Source organism: Bombyx mandarina, chromosome 05 (genome assembly GCF_030267445.1).
Source record: "Bombyx mandarina strain Sakado chromosome 05, ASM3026744v2".
Classification (NCBI taxonomy): Eukaryota; Metazoa; Arthropoda; class Insecta; order Lepidoptera; family Bombycidae; genus Bombyx; species Bombyx mandarina.
Window position 1 is genome coordinate 9,561,356 of NC_143212.1, and position 27,481 is coordinate 9,588,836.

The 27,481-nt window shown below is 31.6% G+C and overlaps 3 protein-coding genes and 2 long non-coding RNA genes across 14 annotated transcripts; 3 read left to right on the forward strand and 2 right to left on the reverse strand.

Annotated features, from left to right (window-relative positions):
• Positions 1 to 1,067: 1,067 nt before the first annotated feature.
• On the forward strand, positions 1,068 to 5,255 carry LOC149502956 (uncharacterized). The gene is made up of 3 exons (XM_089727665.1): positions 1,068 to 1,349; positions 1,551 to 3,287; positions 3,620 to 5,255. Exons 1-3 carry the CDS (start codon positions 1,332 to 1,334, stop codon positions 3,863 to 3,865), a joined length of 2,001 nt encoding a protein of 666 aa, XP_089583791.1. The 5' UTR covers positions 1,068 to 1,331; the 3' UTR covers positions 3,866 to 5,255.
• On the reverse strand, positions 5,037 to 14,659 carry Hsf (Heat shock factor). 10 transcript variants are annotated; one of them, XM_089727655.1, is made up of 11 exons: positions 14,325 to 14,659; positions 13,156 to 13,614; positions 12,711 to 12,914; positions 12,440 to 12,632; positions 11,732 to 12,320; positions 11,553 to 11,621; positions 11,009 to 11,114; positions 9,168 to 9,227; positions 8,865 to 8,943; positions 7,849 to 7,923; positions 5,037 to 6,898 (listed from the first exon to the last, which is right to left on the reverse strand). In XM_089727655.1, the coding sequence occupies exons 1-11, from the start codon at positions 14,427 to 14,429 to the stop codon at positions 6,720 to 6,722; spliced, it is 2,118 nt and encodes a 705-aa protein (XP_089583781.1). In that variant the 5' UTR covers positions 14,430 to 14,659; the 3' UTR covers positions 5,037 to 6,719. The 10 variants fall into 10 exon arrangements, with proteins under 10 accessions (XP_089583781.1, XP_089583783.1, XP_089583782.1 ...); XM_089727657.1 differs by lacking the exon at positions 11,553 to 11,621; XM_089727656.1 differs by lacking the exon at positions 9,168 to 9,227.
• A 2,110-nt stretch (positions 14,660 to 16,769) lies between these two features.
• Positions 16,770 to 19,139, forward strand: LOC149502958 (uncharacterized). The gene is made up of 2 exons (XR_016323140.1): positions 16,770 to 17,771; positions 18,227 to 19,139. It is a non-coding gene; the product is annotated as an uncharacterized LOC149502958 (long non-coding RNA).
• Positions 19,140 to 20,077: 938 nt separating this feature from the next.
• Positions 20,078 to 21,412, reverse strand: LOC149502959 (uncharacterized). The gene is made up of 2 exons (XR_016323141.1): positions 20,995 to 21,412; positions 20,078 to 20,539 (listed from the first exon to the last, which is right to left on the reverse strand). It is a non-coding gene; the product is annotated as an uncharacterized LOC149502959 (long non-coding RNA).
• A 1,051-nt stretch (positions 21,413 to 22,463) lies between these two features.
• Sc2 (trans-2,3-enoyl-CoA reductase Sc2) lies at positions 22,464 to 27,004 on the forward strand. The gene is made up of 5 exons (XM_089727674.1): positions 22,464 to 22,622; positions 22,712 to 23,070; positions 24,377 to 24,593; positions 25,926 to 26,118; positions 26,484 to 27,004. Exons 1-5 carry the CDS (start codon positions 22,617 to 22,619, stop codon positions 26,609 to 26,611), a joined length of 903 nt encoding a protein of 300 aa, XP_089583800.1. The 5' UTR covers positions 22,464 to 22,616; the 3' UTR covers positions 26,612 to 27,004.
• The last annotated feature ends 477 nt before the right edge of the window (positions 27,005 to 27,481 follow it).

A 27,481-nucleotide genomic window follows, 5' to 3' on the forward strand; every position in this document is an offset into this window, starting at 1 on the left:
ACAATTGCTTATATAAATAGCACCCATTTTGAAGGCACATACATAAACATTTATCTATCTCGCTCTTACTCAGCACTTTAACTCGCAGGAAAACAATATAACAGTATTTCAGTGCGTACATAAAATGAAACATGAATATACGTAAATGTCTCCGTCTCCGTCTAATGAGGCCGAAAATCCGCCATGCTTAGCGCGCCAAATGTCATTGTCACGTCAGTTCGGCCGTCTGTTTTGGGTTGTACATTATTTATTGACTTTGATATCGATTTAATATGATTGCTTATATAAAATTTCTTATTTTATCATGCTTAAAACATACAAAAATAATAATTAAAACATATTTTATAGGCTCTCAAGAAAGTCGTCGGAACTATTTAAATAAAATAGTTTTATAACACTATTGTCAACTCGTTAAATATTTATTAATTAAGTGATTTTAGAGAGGAAGTCACAAGGAATGACGTTTGTAATTTTATTCACGAATAAATGTTCTGTAGGTGTTTTTTTTTATCAGGCGGTCCCTTGATAAGTTTAAAATTTGAATCACTCTCAAGTGAGAGTGATTCAAATGGTGCGGCGTACCTTCCTTGAGGTGCGCTGCGGTAATGTGTTACGGACTTTAGAGTCAGCAAAACAATTAAAATAGATTGTAATAGTCTAAGACAACATTCAGCATGCTAGAAATGGGCAGATGGCACTGTACTACGCCATATCTTTATGTTTTGCGGCAAACGACAACTTTATAAAATCAGTGTAGCAAATTTTAAAAATCGTCATATCGTTTACTTGGCAAATTTGAAGCACGAACTCGTCTTAGATTTCACATAATATCTAAATCACATCATCTTTGCACATAACAATATACTTACTTCCTATTAAGTATAAATTATACAAATACATTCACTCAACAATATTTAAAATAAAATGAGCCAAGAACGTTTATCGATAAAACCTACTAACATTAAAATCTTCTGGGCAGCACTAAAACCGCCATGTTTTGTGGCCAGATGACGTCACAGTGGCACGAATTTTTTGTTGACGTTTCATTTCCATAGGTTTCCTACTTCAGTGTATGAAACCTAAGGTTTACGATATATAGGTCTATGATTCAGCTACCGTACTCAACTTTTGAAATTGAAATGTCAATATTGTCAATGTCTATCGCTAGCATAGATAATACACTGAGATAATACCATAATATATAATATATGTCAGTCAAAGTCAGGGACGAAGGAAGTGCTACAAAATATGAGCACTAAAATGAAATATTTATTAAATTAGCAATACACATGTAACAGAAACTGTGCGTAAATTAATTGAAAAATTTTAAAATGGAACTTCCCTATGAGGTAATGATTACGTTTTATTACTAACATTATGGAATCAATTGTAGTTTATAGTTATTTTCCTTTGTTCACCTTTACATAATATTTTTCACGTGATTTTAATGATATCTTATTACAAAGAATTTTCGTTCGCAAGATTACTAAAATTTATTGTTGTTGTGGATCGTTGAATAACATTTTTGATGTCTCTGTTTCCATTTCCAGATTTTAGTGTATTTATTTAGATTTCTCCCAAAATCTGATCGAAAATCAGCGAGTGAAACATGTCGTTCGTGGTATATAGCAGCAAATGATCAACATTTTCTGAAAAACAAAGTAGTTATATTTTTTAAATCAGTAATGAATGATGAAAACTCATCACCAATCCAAATATTTGAAAATTCTTTTACATCATACCATAACTTTTTTTTCAACGAAGTCGAATTATCAAGCAAGTTAAATGATTTTTGGATCAAAATAGGAGAAAACATAAAATGTTTATCTCTGACAAACTGTGATGTAAATGAAAAGGTATTTGTTCATATTTTACAAAATTGTACTAATTTAAAAGAGCTGCACATTAAGAGTTGCAAAGAACTATTTATGTCTGGTCGATTGCTTGAAGGAAAAACAGAAGGTCTTTTAGTTACTAAACTTGAACATTTGAAATGTCTCAGCTTATCTGGAAATCAGTACTTAACTGATGCTTTATTTAATAGATTTATATCAGCATCTCTTGGATTAGAGGAACTTAATCTATCTGGATGTTCTCTACAATTTCATCTAGGCCTTGTCAAAAAGTTCTATCCAAGTGGAACAGACATTTTTCGGAATCCATCAGAAAGCGTTTTAACTTTTCATTTTATTCATCAAATGATAATCTCCAGAGCTGACAAAATAAAACGACTGTTGTTTTCTAATACACTGATTGATGGTGCTGCTCTTAAAACTTTATCAGAGATAAAAAATCTTCAATTAGAATCACTGGAAGTACATGCTTGTGATCAACTCACTAATACAGGCATTTTATCACTTACAAGCCACCAGATCTTCTTAAAGGAACTTGATATTGGACTGTGTACTAGAGTTACAGATCAGTCTCTTGTATATATTTGTAAAAATCTAGTCAACTTAGAAAACCTCAATATTCAAAGATGTCGAGCTGTGACTGATTTAGGTATTGCAGAGTTGGGTAAATTAACTAAATTAAAATCATTAAACATCTCTCAGTGCGAACTGTTGACTAAGGATGGATTATGTAAAGGTATATGTGCTGAAGTAAATGTGGTATTAGAAGATTTAGATATACATTCTCTAAATTTAGATCAAACAGGCCTCATAATGATCTCTGAAAAATTACCAAACTTACGTGCATTAGACTTGAGTTATTGTTTTAATGCAGTTACCGATACATCAATCCAAGTAATATTTAAGAATCAAGTATTTCTTAAAGTATTAAAAATTAGCCACTGTGATAAAGTCTCTGATGCTGGTTTAACTGGTATGGGGAAAATAGAAACTGAAACAAATGATGATGGACCGATAGTATCTAATTATAATACAGAACCAACATTACCAAGGATATATTTAGGATCCAGAGCCGAAGAAGAGATTGTTCGTGATGCCAAACGCAAGCGTGATGTAATGCGTATGTGTGAGAAGATATCAACGAATTCCTATACGGGCTATTCACTTGCAAGGCTCAAGGGTCTGCGTGATTTGGATTTGAGTGGATGCAACAGAATTACAGATGTTAGCCTTACTTATGCCTTTAATTTGAAAGAACTTATCAATTTGAACATTAGCAGATGTCAACAAATAACACACCAAGGTGTTGAGCATTTAGTTAAGAATTGTCAGAGTATTGAATATATCAATCTCAATGACTGCTATAACTTAAATGACCACGCTGTTAAAGAAATTGTTCAACAATTGAAAAGGTTAAAACAACTGGAATTAAGGGTAAATAATGTCTATTACATTTTTTAAATGTAGTTATAAAATGAACATAGTATATATATAAATTTATTGCCTAAATTCTGCCTCAAAAAAGTCATGTATTATGGTTAGAAATATGTGGTCATCAGTTACATAATACAATTGAGACTTCACCCTCATATCTCAAAATGGGTGACTTCATTCATGTTATAATAATTATTTATGCATTGAGTTGCAAAACAGCATACAGCATTAAAAATTCAGAAGAAATTAAATATATTATTTTATAGCCAATATAAATTTAACGAATTTCTTCATTTGATCGATTTATTAAATACTTTGCATTTATTCTGTAGGGATGCAATCAATTAACAGACAAGACACTGGAATATGTCCGATCTTATTGTGAGAAATTAAAATTTTTGGATGTACAAGGCTGCAGGAATATGTCACCAGAACTTGCTTGCTCTATTGGAAGTTTACCTACCCTCCACACTGTGTTGATGACCAAACCTGGACCATATGTAACAGATGATGTAAAGCAACGTTCGCCTGCACCAGCATTCCTTCCTGCCTTAATGAGAAAACTTCGTTTACACTAAAACCTTCAAGAGATCTTATTTAAAGATTTTTAAAACATGTTGTATTGTGTGTAAGATATTAATTACTAAAATTGCTTTGAAAAATGAATGAGTGGATTATAAAAGTATACACTACACAATATTACTCTGTCAGAAAAGTACCAGGAAAAGATCAATAATGTGGTGGTGGCTGTGGTGGTGTTTGCTCGATGGTTTTTTGTAGTTTTTGGTCAAAAATTCATTCACAATGCGAAAGTGCATTTAACATGGTGCAAAATCCAAGAATTTTCTTTTCACAAATCTAGCCCTTTTCGCTGAATTTGCTCTATTAAACGCCCCTTATGGTTCAAATATTATTCTTTATTTACCGCTTGACCTTCCGGCAAAAATTCCGAGTGCACAGCATCGCGATAGTAAAAAAAAACATCAACATGACTTGATTGACTTTGGCGTAGTTTGTTAGTGGTCTTTTGGAACTAGCCGAGCGGCAACATGTTACATACCCAAGTGATTTCGGTATTTAAAATGGTACGGATCGGCTCATGAGTTCGGAGGCTATCTCTTTCAAACTTAATGGTTTTGAGTCACAATTACCTTCATCTTTGCGATGTTAAGTTCAATTGTAAACGTTCGTGGCCTAACAGAGCGAGGAAAATCTGTCATTATACTAGACCGATTTTGAACGCTTTGTACAACTCATAAGCACGTGTCTTTGAAGGCTATTCAAAGTCTTCTGTAACATTTTCAGTGATTCCGTACATGAAATTCCATTTGCGATACAAAATTTTAGGGAAAATCTGTGTTCTAGGTTTTTGTTCATTATGAAATTCGCAATACACATTTGATGTGATGTGACTATAAACAGCACTGTACTTATTCTAAATAACTGCAACACGCCACGCCAAACAGTTATGCCAATTTAGATTGTTAGCAACAACCAAAATAACAAAAAACTGAATTCGGAACCATAAACAAATGCATTTATTTCCGATACTTTTTTGACTGAATGTACTTTGGGTTTGTGCCCAGCACATTATAATTTGAGTATCTCAAACAATAGGTCTCTACCGCTACTGTGTTTTGGATCTGCTGCTGAGAATACCTACGATACTTTGTTAGCAAGGCTTGACAATGTTAATGGTAGATGACGATTGCGTGCAGCTTGATGAACTTTGTAATAAAAAACCACCAATGATGTGATTAAATGAAAATATATTATTTACTTTATGTACATTTGTAAATTAATATTTATTTGGAAAATAGGTTTACACATTTTGTTTGATGCTTGTATAAAATGTAAGCTTAAAATGATTTTATATTTACAAGTGAAATCAAAGTGTATCTGTGATAAAATATCTCTTGCAAGTACAAAATTGAATATATACTAATAAAATGAAACTAAATGGTAAAATGTTTTTTTTTTAATACTCATATTACATTCAATTTAAAAATAACTTATCAATAATGATATAAGATATATTTCTTAAGGATAGCTTATGTTATCTTACTTTGTTCCTATAGACAAATTTTATTTTAGTCTTAATTTTTATACGCGAGTTGTAAAATAGTAATCATCATCACAATAACAAATGTAGATAATCAGGGTCTAACATAACAGATTTGCATAGAAATAAATTTTTCATGGACTAAATCTGGAATAGCACATTTATTTAGGTTATAATGCAATGTTAATATAAAAATATTTAATAGCTTGAAAAACATGTATTAAAATTAACTTTGGGTTCGAGACCAGATTGATCAATGATGTGCTTGGATGAAAATCACCACATAAATTATTATTACTGCCTTTGAAAAAGGAGAAGCTCTTAACGAGCATGGGGTGAATAAAAATGCACATAATACTTTTACTGATTTCATACAACATATAGGCAGTGCAGGTTATGAACGTTTAAAACGTATTTATAATAAATACACATTTGATAACAATAAGTTTCATTTTAACAACAAAAAAATATTTTCCTGTGCCAAATTACATTTTGGGTTTTTTATTAATATTTACCATCATCGCACATACAAACCCTGGTATGCTAACTAAATACATTATTTTGTATATAAATATATTTATGCGAATGGTACTTTTTTAAACAAAGCGGCAGTCATACTGCAAAAAAAAACTAAAATAAATCACAATTGTATAACAAACAAAAATAATTCTTTAGACATCGAACAACAATCATCAGTTCTTTTTGTGAAGCTTTGCAGCTGTCGACTTTCAAATACGAGGCAATCTTACCTCGCAGTTAATTTACACTATGGATACATATGTACAAATTTGTTTATGTGATATTGCTACTAAAGTTAATCCTTATCTACACACTGAAGTTTTGCTGTTTTGTCAATCGCTATGAATACAAAAGCTTTACATAGTTACATATTATAATACAAAATGTACACATTGCTACTGGATATTGTAAACTTGACAAATTTATATATTTCTACAGACTACTCATATAAAGTTTGATATTATAAAATCTTTATTTTAAGGCACCAAAGCAGCAATTTATTGAGAGTTATCACGTTATTACGCAGTACGTACACACTACAATACTAGTTCATTAGCGGATTAAAGAGAAATTGCAATTCTATCAAACAGAAAAACAAACTATGTAATACAATATAAAACTGCTAAAACATTTCCCGTTTAAGCAATAATAATATAAGATGCTGTATTGGTAAAATATTACAAGATATACCCATAATACATTGAGAACAGTCTTGAACATTTTCCCACATACCCATGTTATTAGTCCGTTATTTTCAACACACTCATCACTATTATACTTTAGTTCATAATTGACATTGTGTCACTTTTTTGAAGACCGCTTCTCATGAGGTGTTTCCAGTTAACCTTGCTTCATGGTTTGACATTAAAGGAAGGTGATCTGATCTGTACCTGAGGAGTATTGAGCGTCGAGCTGCTGACTTCAGGTGATAAACAACCTTCCTGAGAGTTTTCACTCTCTAAATCTGGCATATTTATATCCTCAAAGTCTGGAATATTTCCAGTATACGAGATAAGCTGATTCCCTTCAACTGAAACGTTCCCAAAATGTTTAATTAAATAATAGGAATTGTATTGGTGATGTCTTCTGTGAAGCTTCTTGTCTTATAATAAACCGCAATGGCATTGCAGATGAAAATTAACTCATTGCAAGCTGTGTATAGCTCGAGCAGCAGATATTACATTATATAGATCGCAAATAAACAAAATCCACATATGGGGCAATACATGAATTTTAAAAAAAATGCCACAAACTGAACTTAAATCCTAAGTCATTCAATTTGTAGATAAAATATAATTGTATAAACAAATAAAATATTCATGCAGTAATAGAAGCATTATGATAAAATTGTAAAAGGATTTTATACCACAACACAATAATATATGAGAGCAAAATATAATCTTACTACTAATAGGAGTTCTAAATCCACTTTGTAACAATTTACTTTTACTCTATGTTATATATACCTAAATATCAACTTAAATTTTAATATTAAATAGACTACATTAAAGTAGGAGCCTACCTAAGCAATGGTAATCAGAATGCTCCTTTATATATATTTTTTTGTATTTTTTTCAATCATTACAAGAAATCTACAATTAAATAAATTTATAATCAGCTACTTCAGTGATATCGATATACTACGTACAATATATACTTCCAAACTACTTAATACCCAGAATAATTACACAACTGCTAGTATTATCTAAAAAAAATTTTGAAAGTGAAAAAAATTACCAAAAATATAGAATGTATATAGTAAATATACTAGTTTGTAACAGTTTGAAAATAAACAAATACTGCCAGTTGTGCTTGTTCTCTTTATCAATTGGCGAGTGACGAGCAGAGGTTACGAAAGCAGCCGATATTTTTTTGTAGCTGTACAAACTGGGCATTAATTTTCTACTTGTAAACTGTGCAAAATTGCAATAATTTATTCAAAATACTACATCAGCGTTATATAAAAGATATGGTTACTACCATCGTCTTCTATAAACTGCTCGGCACGGTTCTCGTCACTGCACAGATTCGATATATCACCTTTCTGCTTCTTTGCTTTAATTAATAAGAGAATATTACAAATTTATAGACGACATATGATAAAGTATACTATTATTGTTGTCAGATTAAGTAAAGTAATCAGATAAAATGTCGCAACAAACGTGATCACCGTGTAGTTGCGTCGTAATGTGTTTTTGTTTCATTGTAATAACAATTTTAGTATCCGTTTAATCCTTACGGTAAAATTGAATCACTTGTACCACAAAATTTATTTTCTAAGTTCATTCTATTTTTATCATCACTAAGTCTATGATACTTTAATAATAAACACGCCGCTAGTCGACTACCCCATCCGTTGTTATTCGCCAACAATTACCGAACATAGTTTTACAATGTCACTTTTGCTGCAACACCATTAGGTAACCTCTTCGCATGACTATCCTTAACCCTTTACCAAGTACATCCAACACATGACGAGAACGAGTACTGGACGTGCACACCAGTGCAAACATCTTGACAATGAAGAAAGCCAGCTTTCTATTTTGCTGGTGAGGCTTCGCTGTTACCAATCAGCCAATCAAAATCAATCATCGGATACTGTTTGGTTGTATCTACAATTAACATAAACTTGTAATAACTAAAACCATATTATGTTGTAATGAAACCTGAGGTTTAATTAACTGGATGAGCTATTTATTGATTGGAAATAATTACTTATGTTCAATGAATGAAGCAACTCACTGTCAGAGTCAAATAATTTTTAATCATGGACACGTTTATCGGTCGTCTGTCGGTTTACTCGTAAGGTCCACAGCGAAGTCACGCAACTGGAATTCGACATTCTTCAGATATCTCGAGTTGTGTGAAACCTAGACAGCTGAGTCACAATTGGGAAAGCTAGCTGCGTGTTGTGTGTGTTGGCAGGATTTTTAGTGAAATTTCAAATTGCCAAATAAAATCATAGTTGTGATTAGAAAAATTTTGTGTTTACTTACCGACATTGTTTGATGTTTTCGCCCTTTCGTCGGCGGGGTTGTACGATAAGCCGTAAAATGGATCGTCCGATCCGAATAACTGAAATCGCATAAGATGTGTAATTATCGTTTAAAGAATCATGAGTTGGCCAAATTCATTCCCAAAGTTTTCCCTAACAAAGAGATATATTAAATCTTACCAAAGTGGTGTTGTGCCTTTTGACTGGACATTACGCAATTCAATAATATCAGTAAAGTGCACTTTCTAACTGAAAATGGGGGTTACGTCTATGCCTACAATGTCCTGTTTTTTAGGTATCTTACCTCGAAAGGGTGAAAACGGAACCTATTGATTTCATCTCGTACATCATTTTGTTCGGCCGTCTGTTAACACATTCATTTGTTATAAAAACATCAATGTAGGTAGGTACATTACAAAAAAGTGCAGCTTTGTGGCATCAACATTATTTGCATATTAGGTACAAATTTCAAGAACAGGACATCTGAAAGTCTTAAAGTTCGAAACATATTTATTATGGTTATAAAATTGTCACGACTGCAGTACATATTATATGTATGTGTATTTTTGACTACTTATTCAAGTTCAATAAATTTCCTACTAAAAATGATACAAGATTCATAAATGGGATGACGTCTTTGCCGTAAAATCCATCACCAACGACTGAATCAAGAACAATCTCAGAATGGTGACAAAAAAAAAGTATTCTGGATATTGGTCATCGAGCAGAATAAAAATATGTATTAATTAAATTAAGTATCCAAACTACAAGTTCTCACGGATACCATAACTTCTATAAAGGCGATACTCCCATTGACCAATTCAATCTAATATCTGACCGACATACTCAAATTGAATACAATTGAACGCACGAGAAAAATCACTGGTTCCATTTTTACCTCTTCGAATTTGTATCATACGTTACTTATTATATAATAATATATTTACTAACAAATCGATTCTATCAAATTTTGGACGTTGTTATCAAACGATAACGATGTCAATTGATTGCGAGACTAAGTTCAAATTTAGCTATGACGCATTTCACTGCTTATTCGATTGAAGCAAACACCATTATCCGTATGACGATACTCTGGAGTCTTCTTCAACTAAATAATTATATTGTGTCAGGATAGAACGACGGGCCTGCCACGCATCTTATGCCATAACTTCAAAGGAAAAACCCAGTCGTGGCCAACTGTTCATAGACAAAATTTACATGCTCCACGTTGCATAATAATAATAACACATCGAGGGGAGAAAGACCATTAGGTTTAATAAGCGATTTTGCGCTTAATACGCGACATTTATCATTGATTAAAGTTGCGTTTTATTTGGTTTTAGCATCAACAGTTCGATGTTTTTAATTTAAACTTCGATTAAGCTTACTCCATTCAAATAGGTGAAGAAGTTTTTCTGTTATGATTTTTTCCATATTTTAAACTTCAATTGGCTCTTCCGTAAAGTTGCAACAATGTCACTTAAACCAAATAGCCTTTCTTTACCCCTCGATATCATTATTACAGATTCCTATCATCTCTTTTTAGATTTTTTGTAATTCAATTGCATATTCAATTTAAGTAAAAATGAAGTGAAGTGAAGGAGAAGTGAGAAACAATTAAATTTATTCCAAACATGAATACGTGCAATAAATTAATATCAAACAATTTCACGCTGTAGACGATCGACAGCCGGCATCCGACAACAACACCTTCCCTCTCGCAATGTTTACGAATACGAAGTTGCCAAGCCACTTAATAATATACCGGTCCAAATACAATCACACAACTGATTATGGTAGTGTGCGTGCCGACTGTCTGTGATCAAGGCACAAGGCGCTACACGCGGTCGCAACACGTTGCCTGCAACGTGACTTTCGCAGTACTACCAACCTTACGAAAACAAATGCTAATGTTTACGTCGCATCGGCCTGTCTAATAGTCCCGTTCGTATGTGTGCGTTAACAGTAGCTACACAACAAAACCACACAATTTCGCAACAATTTTTTTCTATAAAAATTATTTCGTAGAAACTACAATAACTGAACATTATAAAAGTAATCAACCATAATTATTATAATATAAAGTATCTGCATATGCCGCTAGAACTTTTTTTTTAAAATCTATTAAGGACAAAAAAATCATACCCCCATTAAAGTATTAGTATCCAAAGCATAACTGTCGCTTCGCAGTAGTTCTCTTAACGATTCAAGGTCCGATTGCATTGCGTCTAAATGATCGTCAAGGTCATTCCTGAAATTTCACACAAAATTGGATTACTTTTATATAATTTTTATTACTTAAGTCTTGTATTATATGTATGATCTGTATGTTTTGGTTGTATTATATCTATTGTTAAGCAAACAACTTTGAGATCAATCTGTAACTCCACACAAACTAATAATCACTAATAGATTCAGAAGAAGATTGATAATAGAGCATTCTCATTATAGGGTTCCTATAGGTAACAACTTGACATAGAGTAAGCACAATTCAGCATTTTTTTTTTTAAATATCCCTTTTTTCTTTTAGGTTTCCTTAAAGGTATTTTGTGGTATAAAACAATATTTTACATTAACTCAACGTTTTTTTGTGTTAGGAGAATTAGAATTTCAATAAATATTTATTTGTAGTAGTAGACTATTATTGCTATGTTTGTTATTCAGAATAATGATCATGAGTTACACATACTTGTTAGAATTTGTTCCAAAATGAGAAGAGTATTCTTCCCAATTTTTGCTGATGTTATCTCTCCTATTCCTGAACATCGAAATCACATTAATCCAATTGATACTTTTTTTAAAAACAAGACTGACAGTACCACAACTAGGTTTTTTTAAAGCTATATTTGATAAGTTTTATTACTTTACCTTGTTTGGAATCTGTTTATTTTGTTGTTCGTATTATTGTTCACTGTTGCAAGGGTCATATTGTTCCAATCAAAATCATCTTGAAGCTCAGTCTTGATTGCCGCTAAGTTAATGTTCTGTGTGTCGTCTTTATTGGACTTCTTAGACTTTTTGGAAGGTTTAAGTCCTTCATTTACTTTTTCTACTTTGATGTTAATACCACCCAACATTTTGTCTTTAGTTGAAGATACCATTGGGTCCTCATCAACATCCTGAAGTATATTTTCTATTCCTGTTTCCTCAGCAGTCAGTATCCCCACATCACTTACAGAATCATCACTTGCAAATATTTCAGCTGGAAGCTTAAAATCAGCAGACGGGTTGAAACTGCTGGGAGATATTAAGCTTCTAGTATTGGAACTAGTAGTCTTGATACGAGGTTTGATCTTTGAAGTGCTTGGTGTAATCGTAAATACATTATTAATCGCTGGACTCTGGTTTAAAGGTGATGAAGGTTTACCCTGAGTTGGAGATGGGGAAGTAATTACTGGCAAATCCTCATTGAATCGTAGTCTATTACTCTTGACAGGATATGCGATTTTATTGCCTCCTGTTGATTTAAGAATACCATTAAACACATTTAATACATTACACATCAAGAATACATTGGCTAAAATATGAGAAAGGTGGCTTAAGGACGTAAATCACAAATTTGACTTTTATCATTACCTGATTCAATATCATCACCGTCTTCCATGGTGACATGGTATTGAATATTGGATAATGGGTTTGCTACATTTTGATTATCAGTGATATTATTCAAATCTGTAGCTACAAAGAATGTTGGGTCAATGGCATCTTGGGAGGATTCATTTTGCAGTATGTCATCATGTGCCAATTCATGTATTGTAGGTCCATCCTCCTGAAAAAAAACATTAGTTTTTAATTTGGTTTGTAGTATATAAAGTCATTATTCAATTTAAACAGGCAAAATACGAACCAAATTTTCATCACTGATCTCCTCCAATAAAGGATCCTTGTCTAGCTTAATATTTTTTAATCTTCCTGGATAAGAGCTTTCAGTGGCAGAATTATGAGCGGCATTATTTATCATCAACTGATATGGTCTCTTGACTCCAACATTATTGCCGTTAGTATTAGGGGGTCTTGCTGGTTGCACCAATGACATCAAAAATTGAATGAGCTGAAATATAAATCAAAATTAATATAAAAATTCATTTTGACATTAAATTATGAGAAAATAATAATAATAATAATAATAATCATTAAATACTCTACTAATAAGTTTATTGTTTCATAGATGTTAGCAATGGTGGGGATACATCCAAACCTACAAATTGTTTTGTTATTTTTATGTATATCCCTTTACCCACTGTATCAATACTTTCAACATCCATAATTTAAAGATATTACTGAATACTTACATTGTTCACTATTTGCTGTTGTTTGATATGCTTCTGCCGCAAAATAGCGACTTCTCTCCATAGTGCTTCATTCTCTTGTTTCATTGCACTAAATTTGGCATCGAGGCTTTCTTGTTTTCCTTTCATTTGTTTCACATCAGCTAAAACTTTATTCATAAGCTCAGGCTTTAACAAAATTTTTTCACCACTTTCATTGCTTGTTACAACAGATTTTGGAATTGCAATTTTTCTTTTAATATGTTCCAACAAATATGCATGTCCTTTCATAAAACAGGGATGCGAAAACTCTATTTCATCTTTTTCATATCTCAAGCCGCCATTTTCAACAGAAGTTATTTTATGAAATCCATACATGTTAAGTTGTCTTATAAAACTTGCCATATTGTTATGTTTGTAGTACAGTGGTAAAAGTTCTCTAGCAAAATCTGCCTGATTTTTTATGACAAACGTCTTTCCACCCTAAAAGTTAAAAATAATTAACTTTAAATCATTGAAACAGGCATTTTATGACAGCAAATAATAACAAGGTATTCAATAATATGAATTTCACTTCAATGTAACAAGAACACAAAACAACAAAAAGTTCCACACGTTTAAGAAATCTTTCTGCATATTTACTTTGTGAAAATAAATGTTTGTGTTTGAAACATATGCATTACTGTACTATTCATCAATTTGTGATAAAACTTTGCACAGTTGTTACTTCAAGGAAGATTAATGTTTTTAAATTCTCCCTAGTTTAGTTCGAGCTTATTTTGCGAAATCTTTAAAATTTCGTTGTTATTTTAAGATTTACATATTTCTGATTTTGGCCAAAATAATAATATATTCGTAAAGTATATGCATAATTATGTATTTAGTTTTAATAACAACAAAATATTTTTACATTCTAATATGTGTATCGTAGTTATTTCTCATGTCGGGTGAAAGTTAAACGACTTGTCCATAATAAATTCATCAGAGCCCGAGAGCATGGCATGAAACGTGACTTGTAACTATTTATTTATCAGATTTTTACGGCCCAATGTCAACTTGATTCATTAAAGGTTGTGTTTATTGGACTTTTTTACTAAAATTTAACACTTACATTTATTTTCACATCACAGCTCACTGATTGAATACCAATACTATATTTAATATAACATAAGTCTAATAACAAAATTACTAACCGGACTCCAAGATATCAATTGATTTGTTTCAGAATCATTAACCAATTTCCACAGTTTCCCAAGAAACGCAGGGACACTTGCCCCAATTTCGACAACGGAACGCATTTTTTAAATAAATTCTACTGAAATCACATAAAATGTAAAGTCTTCAAATTATCTCACGGTATTTTTTAAGAAAATTATCAAGTTCGGCAAAACACTGCTCAGATCGCCATTTTAATTATAAACACACACAACTAAAATATTCCGAAAAAATTACAACGCACACTAACGCAATTTTTACGTAACTACATAGCTGGTATAACACATACCAACTACAGCACAGAGACGTCAATAATCAAACCAGGCGACCAACAAAAAAATATAAATACTCCAGTTTTTTTAACATTTTGAGAAAAAAGACATTAAAGTACTCAAATATTATTCCCCATATCTGGGAAAAGTTTTCAGCCTTTTTGTATAATGAAACTAGAAAAACACGTAGTAACACCTTACCTATAGCTAAATAGGTACTAATAACGCCAAATAAAAACTATGAATTTGACGCCGATGCAATAATTAGGTAACAACAATATGATTTTCTGATATTTGTACTGCAGCTGCCTATCACGAAGAAATAAATGCTACTACTTTAAAAACCCAAATGTACCGATCGAATCTACTGTATGTAGCAAAGAGATAGTCTATAATCTGTATTAACACCTATTATTAATAAATGAAATTGCATAATGATAGATTTTACATAAACAACGGATCTACAAATTAACTAGTACCTAATTATAAACCAAAGTAAGTATTACACATTCCGGAAAAATAAACATTTCATTCAATGCGAATGTTAAGAATATTATATTTCTCATTCTATATGTTTTCGTGGTCACAAAAACTATAATATTCGAAGAATCGTAAATTGTAAATCGTAAAAATAAATGCAAGATCAAATCGTGAAATAAGTATTTATTAATTTGCTTTATTACTTTTTTATACTAGCATTCTCTCGGCTGTCGAACAATATCTTTAGGTTTCACACAAACTTAGAACAGAGTAGAACAAGCTACTTTTTCCCACTACCTATTCGCTGTTAGCCTAAGAAGCTATTTCAGCTACGCCCGGACAGGTAAGTGTGCTCATGCGTTTAACCTGAAAGAATTTACTAACACTCTACCTTCGCAAAATCTACCATCGGATCGGAATCGCGACCCACTGAGAAAATCCAACGAGAAACTCAATGGGCTGACAGCCTCAGCCTCAACAGCGTACCTACTCGTAGCCCTCTTATCGTGGCCGCCGCTAATTACTTATCCTTTGGAACTCACGGTATGGCCTGGCTAAAGATTTATTTATAAAAGTAGTGTTTCTTCGATAATGGTGGCTTTCAAAACTTCTATCTTGAAGTCGTCGTGGCATAAAGGATAAGACGTCCGGTGCATTCGTATGTAGCGATGCACCGGTGTTCGAATCCCACAGGTGGGTACCAATTTTTCTAATGAAATACGTACTTAACAAATGTTCACGATTGACTTCCACGGTGATGGAATAACATGGTGTAATAAAAATCAAACCCGCAAAATTATAATTTGCGTAATTACTGGTGGTAGGACCTCTTGTGAGTCCGGGTGGGTGGGTACTACCGCCTTGCCTATTTCTGCCGTGAAGCAGTAATGCGTTTCGGTTTGAAGGGTGGGGCAGCCGTTGTAACTATACTGAGACCTTAGAACTTATATCTCAAGGTGGGTGGCGCATTTACGTTGTAAATATCTATGGGCTCCAGTAACCACTTAGCATCAGGTGGGCTGTGAGCTCGTCCAACCATATAAGCAATAAAAAAAATATTCTAGTATGTACCTGTGAGAATTTAACACAAATATGTAAGTAAGTATGTCGAAATTTTACAAAATAGTGGGATGTGGTTGTGACTATGAGTGTGATGAATGCTTTTTTTCCCTACCTAATTTTTGGAAGCCTAAGAGACTATTCCAGTTTGCAGAGAATGAATGTAAAGTACAGTCTTTATGTGTATTATCTATGAAACCAAAATTTTGGCGGGAACGCGAAGAGCCAAGTTATGAAAAATGATTTATTTTTTAAATGTAGCGTTTCATCAGGTTTCAATGTGTAATAACGGTGACTTTTTAACTATTTAATATCTGTGAAAGTGTACAAATGTGGGAAAATGATACATAGCCACTGGGCGTAGCTTCTGGCGATCTTCCAAAAAGTCCATCGAAAAAGTCTCAGTAAATAACCACATTTTACTAAGATTATATTTCATGCTATATCAACTAATTTAATTTCATGCCAATTGATTTATGTTCCAAATTAACCAATTTCCTTTCACTTCATATTATCATTTTTAATTAAAAATAAATTATAAAGATTACGATGTATGGTATGATGTCTTTGCCTTTCCAGTTAGAAAAATAGTACTTACTACGGTCCCGAGCTAAGGTGAATGAAGTTAGCCCCTCAAAAAAAATTTTCTTTCCTATTTTCTACTTATTTTCTATTAATTAGTTTGTTCATCATTTGTTCTTGATTGTTCACTGTTAATAATTGTTTGTTCTGCATTTATTTATTTAAAAAAAAAAATTAAAAATATATGTACAAGTTAGCCCCTCGATTGCAATTTTTTATATTTTTTCGTCCTTAATGACTCGTAAATATTCATTTTCGATTGTTCTTATATAAAACACGTTTGTTCTCTTTCTAAATTACTCGTATTTTGTTTAATTTACTATTTGTATTAGTTGATTAAATGTATGCAAAATATGTGTACTGCGCATGCGTCAACTATAATGCCTAAACTTTCTACACGGTTTTAATCGTGAAAAAAAAAACAAATATACATCCTGAAGGAGCAATTCATTGGTATACAGTTTAAATAAAAAATAAAAAAATGAAATAATGTACATTGGCGTAAAGTTAGACCAAATACATTTTTTCCATCCTCCTACCTATCGTTTTGAAGGTATAAAAAAGATAGGGAGTTCACATAGGTAATATAAACAAATAAGTAAATAATATGTTCGTTATTTATCTTTCAAGAGATAATGTAGGTATAACTTTTTTACACAGTCGAATTTATATTCCTAACATTAGTAAAATAACATTTTAATAATTTTTTTATAGGTTATGTATTGAAAGTGTTGGAAAATTATTTCATGTTTTAGCTGGAAAACGACATTGAGAATTGAAGATTGAATCTTGTATTGCATATTTTGCATATGCAATACAAGATAATGGGCTCCATCAAATGAATTCGAATGAAACCAAACTGTTTACCATCCAAATTCGATTGTCGGGCAGATAGAAAACGAAAATTCACTCAAAGTGAACCTCGGCCTGCATTTGTGAAACGGCAAAGACTCACTATTGTCAAGGAGATTGAAGAGACGACTAAAAATGAGATGTGTTATATTATTATACCTTTGCCATCTTATAGTCAAGGTAGGTGTAACTGTCAATAATTAGTAACACTCACAGATCTCATAATCAAATAACAATATCAGAAAAAAGGAGAATAGCAGTTCCTATTACATAAGGTACTAGGAAGTTTGTGATAATGAAAATTTATCACAGTGTAATATCACTTACTTACTTTAACAGTGAAGGAAAACATTGTGATGAAACCTAACTGCACACCTAAATGTTCTTAGGATTTTCTAAGTGTGTAATCCACCAACCAGCACTAGGCCAGCGTGGTGGACTAAGGCCTAAAATCCCTCTCAATGGTAGTGGAGGCCAGTGTCCAGCAAGGAGATATATTATATGGGCTGATGATGATGACTAGGAAGTTACATACTACTACTACTACTACTACAGTACACATATAATCCTATATATTTACAAACTATAAGTTTGTTGGGTACCTAGAAATTGCTAACATTATTTCATATTTCCAGATGTCCAGCCATTTGAAAATAGGTGTAGTAATGACAAAGCTATCCAAGTAGCTCCAGCAGAGGAACACAAAGGCAAGGCAAGTGTGTATTGCCACATCACCCCTTAATATATCTGAAGCAAGTACAAGTAAACAATCGGAACCAGCAAAAAGAAAACTGTTGTTCCTGAGGACAAATTTGACAGTGATGAGTCAAATGCACCAGCAACAGAAGGATCAACAGTTGACTATGAGTTATCTCTCTATATCTCCACTCCATCAAAGACTTGTGCACTGCAGACTATAGCTCTCAAGAAGACTAAAAAAGTTGAAAAAATGAATGTGTTAACAACTTTATCTAAAGTGAAAAATAAACCACGTTTATATATTGGTCTTCCACAAGAATTATATTTCATAGTAGGCTTGATTGAGAAACATACAAATGTTTCTGAACAAAATATTATATTATGTTTGATGAGAATAAAATTAAATAGAACATTCTCTCAATTGGCTGATGATTTCGATCTATCTGTAAGTCAAGCAAGCAATATATTTTTCAACAAACTCCCAGAAATTGCAAATGTAATATCACCCCTTGTTAGAGTATAAAAAAAAAACAATACAATTGATGTCAACTTGGTGGAAAATAGAAAGTTTTTAGATAGTTTACCACCTACAAGACTCTTTAATTAAATAAGTAATCCTTACTTATAAATAGGAATTTTTGTATTTTCACTCTTCATTCAAAAACTACTGAACAGATTTTAATATGCTGGTCTTGTATGGCTAGCAACTCATTATTATTTTGATTCTGTTTTCCACAAATGTGCTAAATATGGGCTTATATATATGAAAAGGAATAAAGATTAATAATATGTAACCTTTGTACCTGTATGTTAGGAATAATTTTTAAATAAAACATATTTAAATTGAAATATTATTTTTATTAAATCACATTCACTTTGTTCACATCAATATTTTGTACTCCCTAAAAGGTAAATAGGTATGAAGATTTTTTTAAGTATTTAACATTACATTTTTGTGTAAGATTAGAAAAATGTTATTCTTCCAAAAACTACATTACCTAACAACTGTGCAACTTACTCGGGATCAAAATCAATACTAATTATAGTGACCTGATTATTTTTTTCAAATTTGCTGTTTGCTACACAAAAGTAGCAAGTTTTACTTTTAGCATAATACATATTCATTTGAACTTGTGCATAATATCTTTCTTTAATTTTTTTTTTCCATTTTTTTTGTGGAAACATAGCATTACTCACTTGCTTTTTTGTAGATCTATCAAAAAAACATAATTTATGATTTTTTAGCATTGTGGGCAATACCCTATTATTCATATTAATTATATACGGTGATGCGAAAATTATTTACTGAATTATTTAAGAATGATAGCGTATTATATTATAAAAATAGAAATTTTGAGGAAATATAAATGTTTAATACAAATTATTTCGAAATAAATTCATATCAATCCAAATTAATATTTGAACTATGAAAATTGTATGGTATGGAAACAGAAATATATTTTATAATTATAATGATTATTTATTCCATACAGTGTCGGTTAGAGAAGCTGTGCAATCTAGAATAAATTCTAATAAAGAATAAGAATAAGCTTTGAAGAGAAGAAGAAAAGAGCTTTCTTCGAAGCTCAATCTACAAGGGTATTCAATCAGATAGCTATCTATCTCTGTCTTTCCTGTATGAAATTTTGGTATGTCGAAATCTTGGATAAATCCAGCAAAGCTAAATAAAGTATTTACCTAAAAAATATGTTTATGCTTAAAGTCACGTGTTTATGTTATTCGAAAATATGAACCAATTTTTCAATCGAAGATTAAAACAACATTAATACTGAGAATGAATATTTATTTATAAAATACACATATATGTTTTGACCACAAATTTTGCACGATAATTAAAATTAATATTCATTAATATTAATTTAAATAAATATTCATTAATATTAATTTAAATAAATATTCATTAATATTAATTTAAATAAATATTCATTAATATTAATTTAAATAAATATTCATTAATATTAATTTAAATAAATATTCATTAATCTTCTTCTATAACTCATAGTCAACTGTTGATCCTTCTGTTGCTGGTGCATTTGACTCATCACTGTCAAATTTGTCCTCAGGAACAACAGTTTTCTTTTTGCTGGTTCCGATTGTTTACTTGTACTTGCTTCAGATATATTAAGGGGTGATGTGGCAATACACACTTGCCTTGCCTTTGTGTTCCTCTACTGGAGCTACTTGTATAGCTTTGTCATTACTACACCTATTTTCAAGTGGCTGGACATCTGGAAATATGAAATAATGTTAGCAATTTCTAGGTACCCAACAAACTTATAGTTTGTAAATATATAGGATTATATGTGTACTGTAGTAGTAGTAGTAGTAGTATGTAACTTCCTAGTCATCATCATCAGCCCATATAATATATCTCCTTGCTGGACACTGGCCTCCACTACCATTGAGAGGGATTTTAGGCCTTAGTCCACCACGCTGGCCTAGTGCTGGTTGGTGGATTACACACTTAGAAAATCCTAAGAACATTTAGGTGTGCAGTTAGGTTTCATCACAATGTTTTCCTTCACTGTTAAAGTAAGTAAGTGATATTACACTGTGATAAATTTTCATTATCACAAACTTCCTAGTACCTTATGTAATAGGAACTGCTATTCTCCTTTTTTCTGATATTGTTATTTGATTATGAGATCTGTGAGTGTTACTAATTATTGACAGTTACACCTACCTTGACTATAAGATGGCAAAGGTATAATAATATAACACATCTCATTTTTAGTCGTCTCTTCAATCTCCTTGACAATAGTGAGTCTTTGCCGTTTCACAAATGCAGGCCGAGGTTCACTTTGAGTGAATTTTCGTTTTCTATCTGCCCGACAATCGAATTTGGATGGTAAACAGTTTGGTTTCATTCGAATTCATTTGATGGAGCCCATTATCTTGTATTGCATATAATTCTCAATGTCGTTTTCCAGCTAAAACATGAAATAATTTTCCAACACTTTCAATACATAACCTATAAAAAAATTATTAAAATGTTATTTTACTAATGTTAGGAATATAATTTCGACTGTGTAAAAAAGTTATACCTACATTATCTCTTGAAAGATAAATAACGAACATATTATTTACTTATTTGTTTATATTATATACCTATGTGAACTCCCTATCTTTTTTATACCTTCATAACGATAGGTAGGAGGATGGAAAAAATGTATTTGGTCTAACTTTTCGCCAATGTACATTATTTCATTTTTTTATTTTTTTAATTAAACTGTATACCAATGAATTGCTCCTTCAGGATGTATATTTGTTTTTTTTTTTCACGATTAAAACCGTGTAGAAAGTTTAGGCATTATAGTTGACGCATGCGCAGTACACATATTTTGCATACATTTAATCAACTAATACAAATAGTAAATTAAACAAAATACAAGTAATTTAGAAAGAGAACAAACGTGTTTTATATAAGAACAATCGAAAATGAATATTTACGAGTCATTAAGGACGAAAAAATATAAAAAATTGCAATCGAGGGGCTAACTTGTACATATATTTTTAATTTTTTTTTTTAAATAAATAAATGCAGAACAAACAATTATTAACAGTGAACAATCAAGAACAAATGATGAACAAACGAATTAATAGAAAAGAAGTAGAAAATAGGAAAGAAAATTTTTTTTGAGGGGCTAACTTCATTCACCTCCCGAGCTAGAACAAGAATCGTAGGTACTTTAAAAAATAAATCTAACTATGACTATAACCATAGACAGTATGCTTAGATTATAACTATACCCATAAATATGTCTTATTACAACGTCAGAACTTAATAAAAAACAGCTGTTATTCTTTAGAGGAGGCCTTTACCTTCACTTGGGGAGGGGTCCATGCAAACAAACTTCTATATATTTTTTTAAAAACGTTGTCTAGATTTATACTTTTGTAAGGAAACGGAAGGGAGAGAGAAGGGAAGCAAATTAAGTGAAACACGTGTAATAACATCAGTACTTTTTTTCTTCTTCTCTTTTCTTCCTTATATATTTTTTTTATATTATATTTAAAATATGTATGCAACCTACTATTTGTATGGAATAAAAGGCTTATTATTATTATTATTATGTCTTATTTATGACTTTTATTGAAGCTGTATGGGCTTAGATCCCCTTGCCTTTCCTAATAAAGAAAAATTGTACCAAAAAATATAGAATCTACGACTTTGACTTTAACCTTTCATCAAGAGTACAGCAATGACCTTTCATTTTAACATTTCTGTATGAATTTACGCCCAAGTAATTGTACTTAATTATTGAGCTTAGTAGATATTAATATTGTTATACTGATAAGCACAATATGGAGGTATCAAATTTAATTTAATTTTGAATAGTTGCTCTAGTTCACTTTTCGTTAATTTCTACTCTGTTTACTACGAGATTTCTTTATTTTAGATTGAAATTCTGAGCGTATCTAGCGCGAAACCGCTCGGCAAGATTCACGTTACAGGTGAAAGTTCGATAAAGAATGTAAAAGAAAAAATCCAACAGAGCGTGAAGAAATCTCTATACCCAGATCGTCAGGCCCTCAAACTGGAGGCTAAAGGCAAAACGTTGAAAGATGAAGATACTCTGAATTCCCTTAATATTCAAGACGGATCCAAGCTTTTTTTAAAAGATCTTGGACCTCAAGTATCTTGGCGGAATGTGTTTTTAGCTGAATATGCTGGACCACTTTTTGTTTACTTGTGGGTGTATCAAAGACCGTGGATTTTATATGGTACACAAACGTCAAGTCCTGAGCAAGTAGCTACGTAAGTTGTCGTTTATTTAAATAATTTATAGCCTAATGTGTAAAATATCTGGCATATTATTAAGTAATACAATTAGGCCTGGATTTGGATCCAGGAGCAGATTATTATTGATTCAAGAGATTATTTTAAAAGCAAATATGAATATAATATGTGTTTATATTCTACAGGATTATTTATTATTCGATCATAGAGTCAAAAGATAAAAATTATAGATTTGCACACCCACTGCTGGTATTATGAGTCCACAGTGGTATGTAGCAGCCTATTTCTGTTGCAAAACAATAAAATCATCCTGTTGGAATTAACTTGCTACTTTGGAATTTACTTAATTAACTACTCGCATTATGAATCTAAACATGCTTGTTTCTTGAAACTAATTTGCCTCAGGCCCTAATGTCTTTTTGGTCTCCTGAATTATTCTCAGATTTTTATACCAGGCTGTTCTTGAACAGGCTATCATAAGTAGTTACTGGAGCCCATTGATATAACAATTTAAATGCTTCCATTAACTTTACAGCAGGGTTTATGTCACAATTGTATAGTAAATCATATTTATGGTGGGTTTTGATTTTATCATGTTGAACGTCACATAAAAAATCACATATTTTCATTTAGGCAACAGTGCTCTTACTTACTTACTTAGCAAAAGTTACTATTTTTTATCTTCCGTGCAAATTATCACATTTTATAAATTTTAGAATGAAAATCTCAGTGATAAAAATTACTGATTCCCTGATTTTGGCTCGGCGTGTATGGTAAAGTATGCTAAATTAATTACACAATGTTATTTCTGCATTGTGAAAGTCATTTGGGAATACCAGTTAAATACATCCATATACTGCAGTCAAAAAAGTACATAGCTGTGGGATTTGAACACTGGCAAAGTTACATTACTTGATAAAAGTACACTAGACATCTTACCCTTTTAGTATTCTACACTTCTGAATCTTGCTGATTGAACAACATTGTCAGTCCACCGAACAAGATTACCTCTTTATTTCTCTCTTTTTATTGAGCACTGTTTTGTTCCACTTCTAAAACAATAAAAGTTACACATCTCCACTTCCTCTTCTAATTATAACGACAAAATGGTTTATTATTAAAAGCTCTTACAAAGTTGCTTACTCCATTAAATAGACTTTTCGTCGTGATAATTATCTCTATTTTGACAGGCTCCTAGCTTTCTGATGTCACTTATAGATGTCCAGCTGGCTGAACTACTTAACACTAAGTAGGCTAAAAGAGTGCATAATTATCTCAATCTCATAAATAATTACACAATTTAAGTGTCAATTACTTCTTTCAGAGTTGCAGCAATATGTTGGTCAGCACACTATGCCAAAAGGTTATTCGAAACTTTGTTCATTCATCGCTTTTCACATGGTACGATGCCATTGAAGAACTTGTTCAGAAACTGTGCATATTATTGGTTGTTTGCCCTATATGTGGCTTATCATGTGAACCATCCCCTATACACTGCTCCCTGTACTACTTGTTACTACATAGGACTTGGAGGTTTTGTTGTGAGTATACTTAAACATGATTTTTTTTATTGTCAAATTAAATTTAATGACACAACAATAATATTTGAATAGATATATTACAAGGAGTGGTTTGAACAAAAAAAGAAGTATTTAAAACATAATAATGTAATGTCATAAATAAATTATTGGAAGCATTAGTAATAGTAGAACAGAAATAAAAAACAAAGTGATTGGCAACAGTTGACTTGTTGTTTAGGAAGTCCTGTAGGGATTTTCCTGGGATCAACCTGTAACTTATACCTAAACTATATAGTGAATACTCTCTTGTGTTACATGAAACTTGGATAATTTTTTTCCAGTTCCATATCACAGTCTTCATTTCTGGGAATAGCTCTCTGTAATGTGTACTTGCTGAACAATAAGAGCACAATAAAAATTGAATAACAGAACTTATTATTTTCTTATTAATTAAGTACTAAATAATATAAAAATAGCAAATAAAATACAACATATACATAGTAGATGCAATTTAATAAAATAGCAGATAAAATAATAATTTGTACATTCGAACTTTATTGCCAGTTTTGACATTATTTTGACATTTGTTATACTTTGTACAAAACAGATTTAAATATTTTCCACTTTAGATTTGAATAGTGTAAATTTTTCATAAAATCAATAAGTCTAAAATTAAACTAGCAATACATAATATAATAACATACAATGAAATGTCATAATAAAAATAAGATATGTAAAAAGTATGAAAAAAGAAACTAGAACAATCAGATGGAGTATAATCTTTAAACTAAATGCCTGATGAACTATATTATTATATAGATCAACCTCTTAATCAGTAAATAGTAAAGACTCTTTATGTTATTGTACAATTGAGTTACTGTCATTGAATTTATTTATTTTATTCATTAATGCTAACTATAAAAACATTTAACCTTGCTACTTCCAAAGTCCATTTCGAATGATTGAAAACAATATGTAACGTAAGTGTATATTTTAACATATTGAGCTTATAGACCTTTAAAAAGAGACGAAAGTTTGTAATTTTAAATTTTAACTTATTTCAAATATAACAGGAGAATAGTGTTAATTTGCGAGTTATATTTTCGCATCAATCTTATGAAATCTTTAAATTGATGGCTAAATTAACTCATTCAACTCTTTAATGGATGAGTACTTTGATTTTGTAATTTATAATTGAAGTGAGCTGGAATGTTGCAATTAATTTTAATTTTTAAAGTGTTACAGTCCTTAATTTTATTTCAATTGAAATATTGGAATATGTGTGTGTAATTAAGAAATTTCGGATTGAGTATTTTAAATAATTTACATTAAAACTTTTTAAATGTTTTTCAGCTTTGCGAATTAGGAAACCTGAGCATTCACATACTTTTGAAGAACCTTCGCCCGCCCGGCACGAAGATACGCCGCATTCCTAAACCGGACGGAAACCCCTTTTCTCTTCTTTTAAACTTCGTGTCTTGTCCCAACTATACATATGAGTTCGGATCTTGGCTATTCTTCACTATCATGACTAAATGTGCCCCAGGTAAGCTGACAAAATCTAAACAACTAGGTTAAATATCTAATTAAAGTATTATGATAGTACATCCGGTGAAGCTAGCATAACCCCTCGAGGCTACTAGCATACGTAGGCAAAAAAAAAATGATATATAGTTTAAAAGAAAAAAAATCTGATTATTCTACACAATCCTTTTTTCTTCTTCTTACGTTACCAACAAGCGCCATGAACGCTGAACTCGACAATTAATGTGATAATTTATGTGCATTTAAAATCTTTACGCACACGAGGACACAAGTTAATTCGTAATACGTTAATACCGATTGACGCAATAATTAACTGGAATGTAAAAGATTTGAAAGAAAAAAAAGAACGTTTTTGTTTCATTACAGCGGGACTGTTCGCTGCGGCAGGCTTCTATCAGATGGCCGTTTGGGCCATCGGTAAACATCGCAACTACAAGAAGGAATTCCCAGACTACCCCAAAGGCCGTAAAGCTATTCTCCCGTTCATTCTATAAATTAAATTATTACGTTTGATTATGCTTCGCGTAGCAACAAGTAGTATATTTATTCTTATTCTTTTGTAAGTAATGGTCAAACAAAAAATTTACAATATTGACATTGGTAATTTCGATAAATAGGTATTGGTTGGTGCCTTGGTGGGTATCGGATGACATATTAGAGGGCAGTGGTTTTTGTTTATTTTGGTACGCTACGGTATGGTGTGGTAATAATAAATAGGATTATTATTATAGGACTGGAATCAAATAGATAAGTTAGATGAAATATTGAATAATTTTGAATAGCTTACGTTTTTTGTACTTGAATTGAATGAAGCATTTAGTTATTAATGCACGCATTTATTGTTTTGTTATTATTCAATGGAAAATAATAAAGTAAGAGTTTCTGTATTTATCGTTTATTTCTCTAATTTTCGTGATACACTTCCCAATAAAGTTTGTCATCAACATATTATATGCAAGGTATACCAAAATTAAATAAGCGGACACTAGTGAGTCTTGCCTCGGTCAGGCCTGCTCTTCAATAGTCGAGAAAAAATATAATTATGTATTTTTTTTTCATTCACCCGCAAAATTATGATTTGCGTAATTACTGGTGGTAGGACCTCTTGTGAGTCCGCACGGGTAGGTACCACCGCCCCGCCTATTTCTGCCGTGAAGCAGTAATGCGTTTCGGTTTGAAGGGTGGGGCAGCCGTTGTGACTATACTGAGAACTTAGAACTGTACCTCAAGGTGTGTGGCGCATTTACGTTGTAGATGTCTATGGGCTCCAGTAACCACTTAACACCAGGTGGGCTGTGAGCTTGTCCACACATCTAAGCAACAAAAAAAAATCATTACAGAAAAAAGTTGAAATTCTTCGAAAA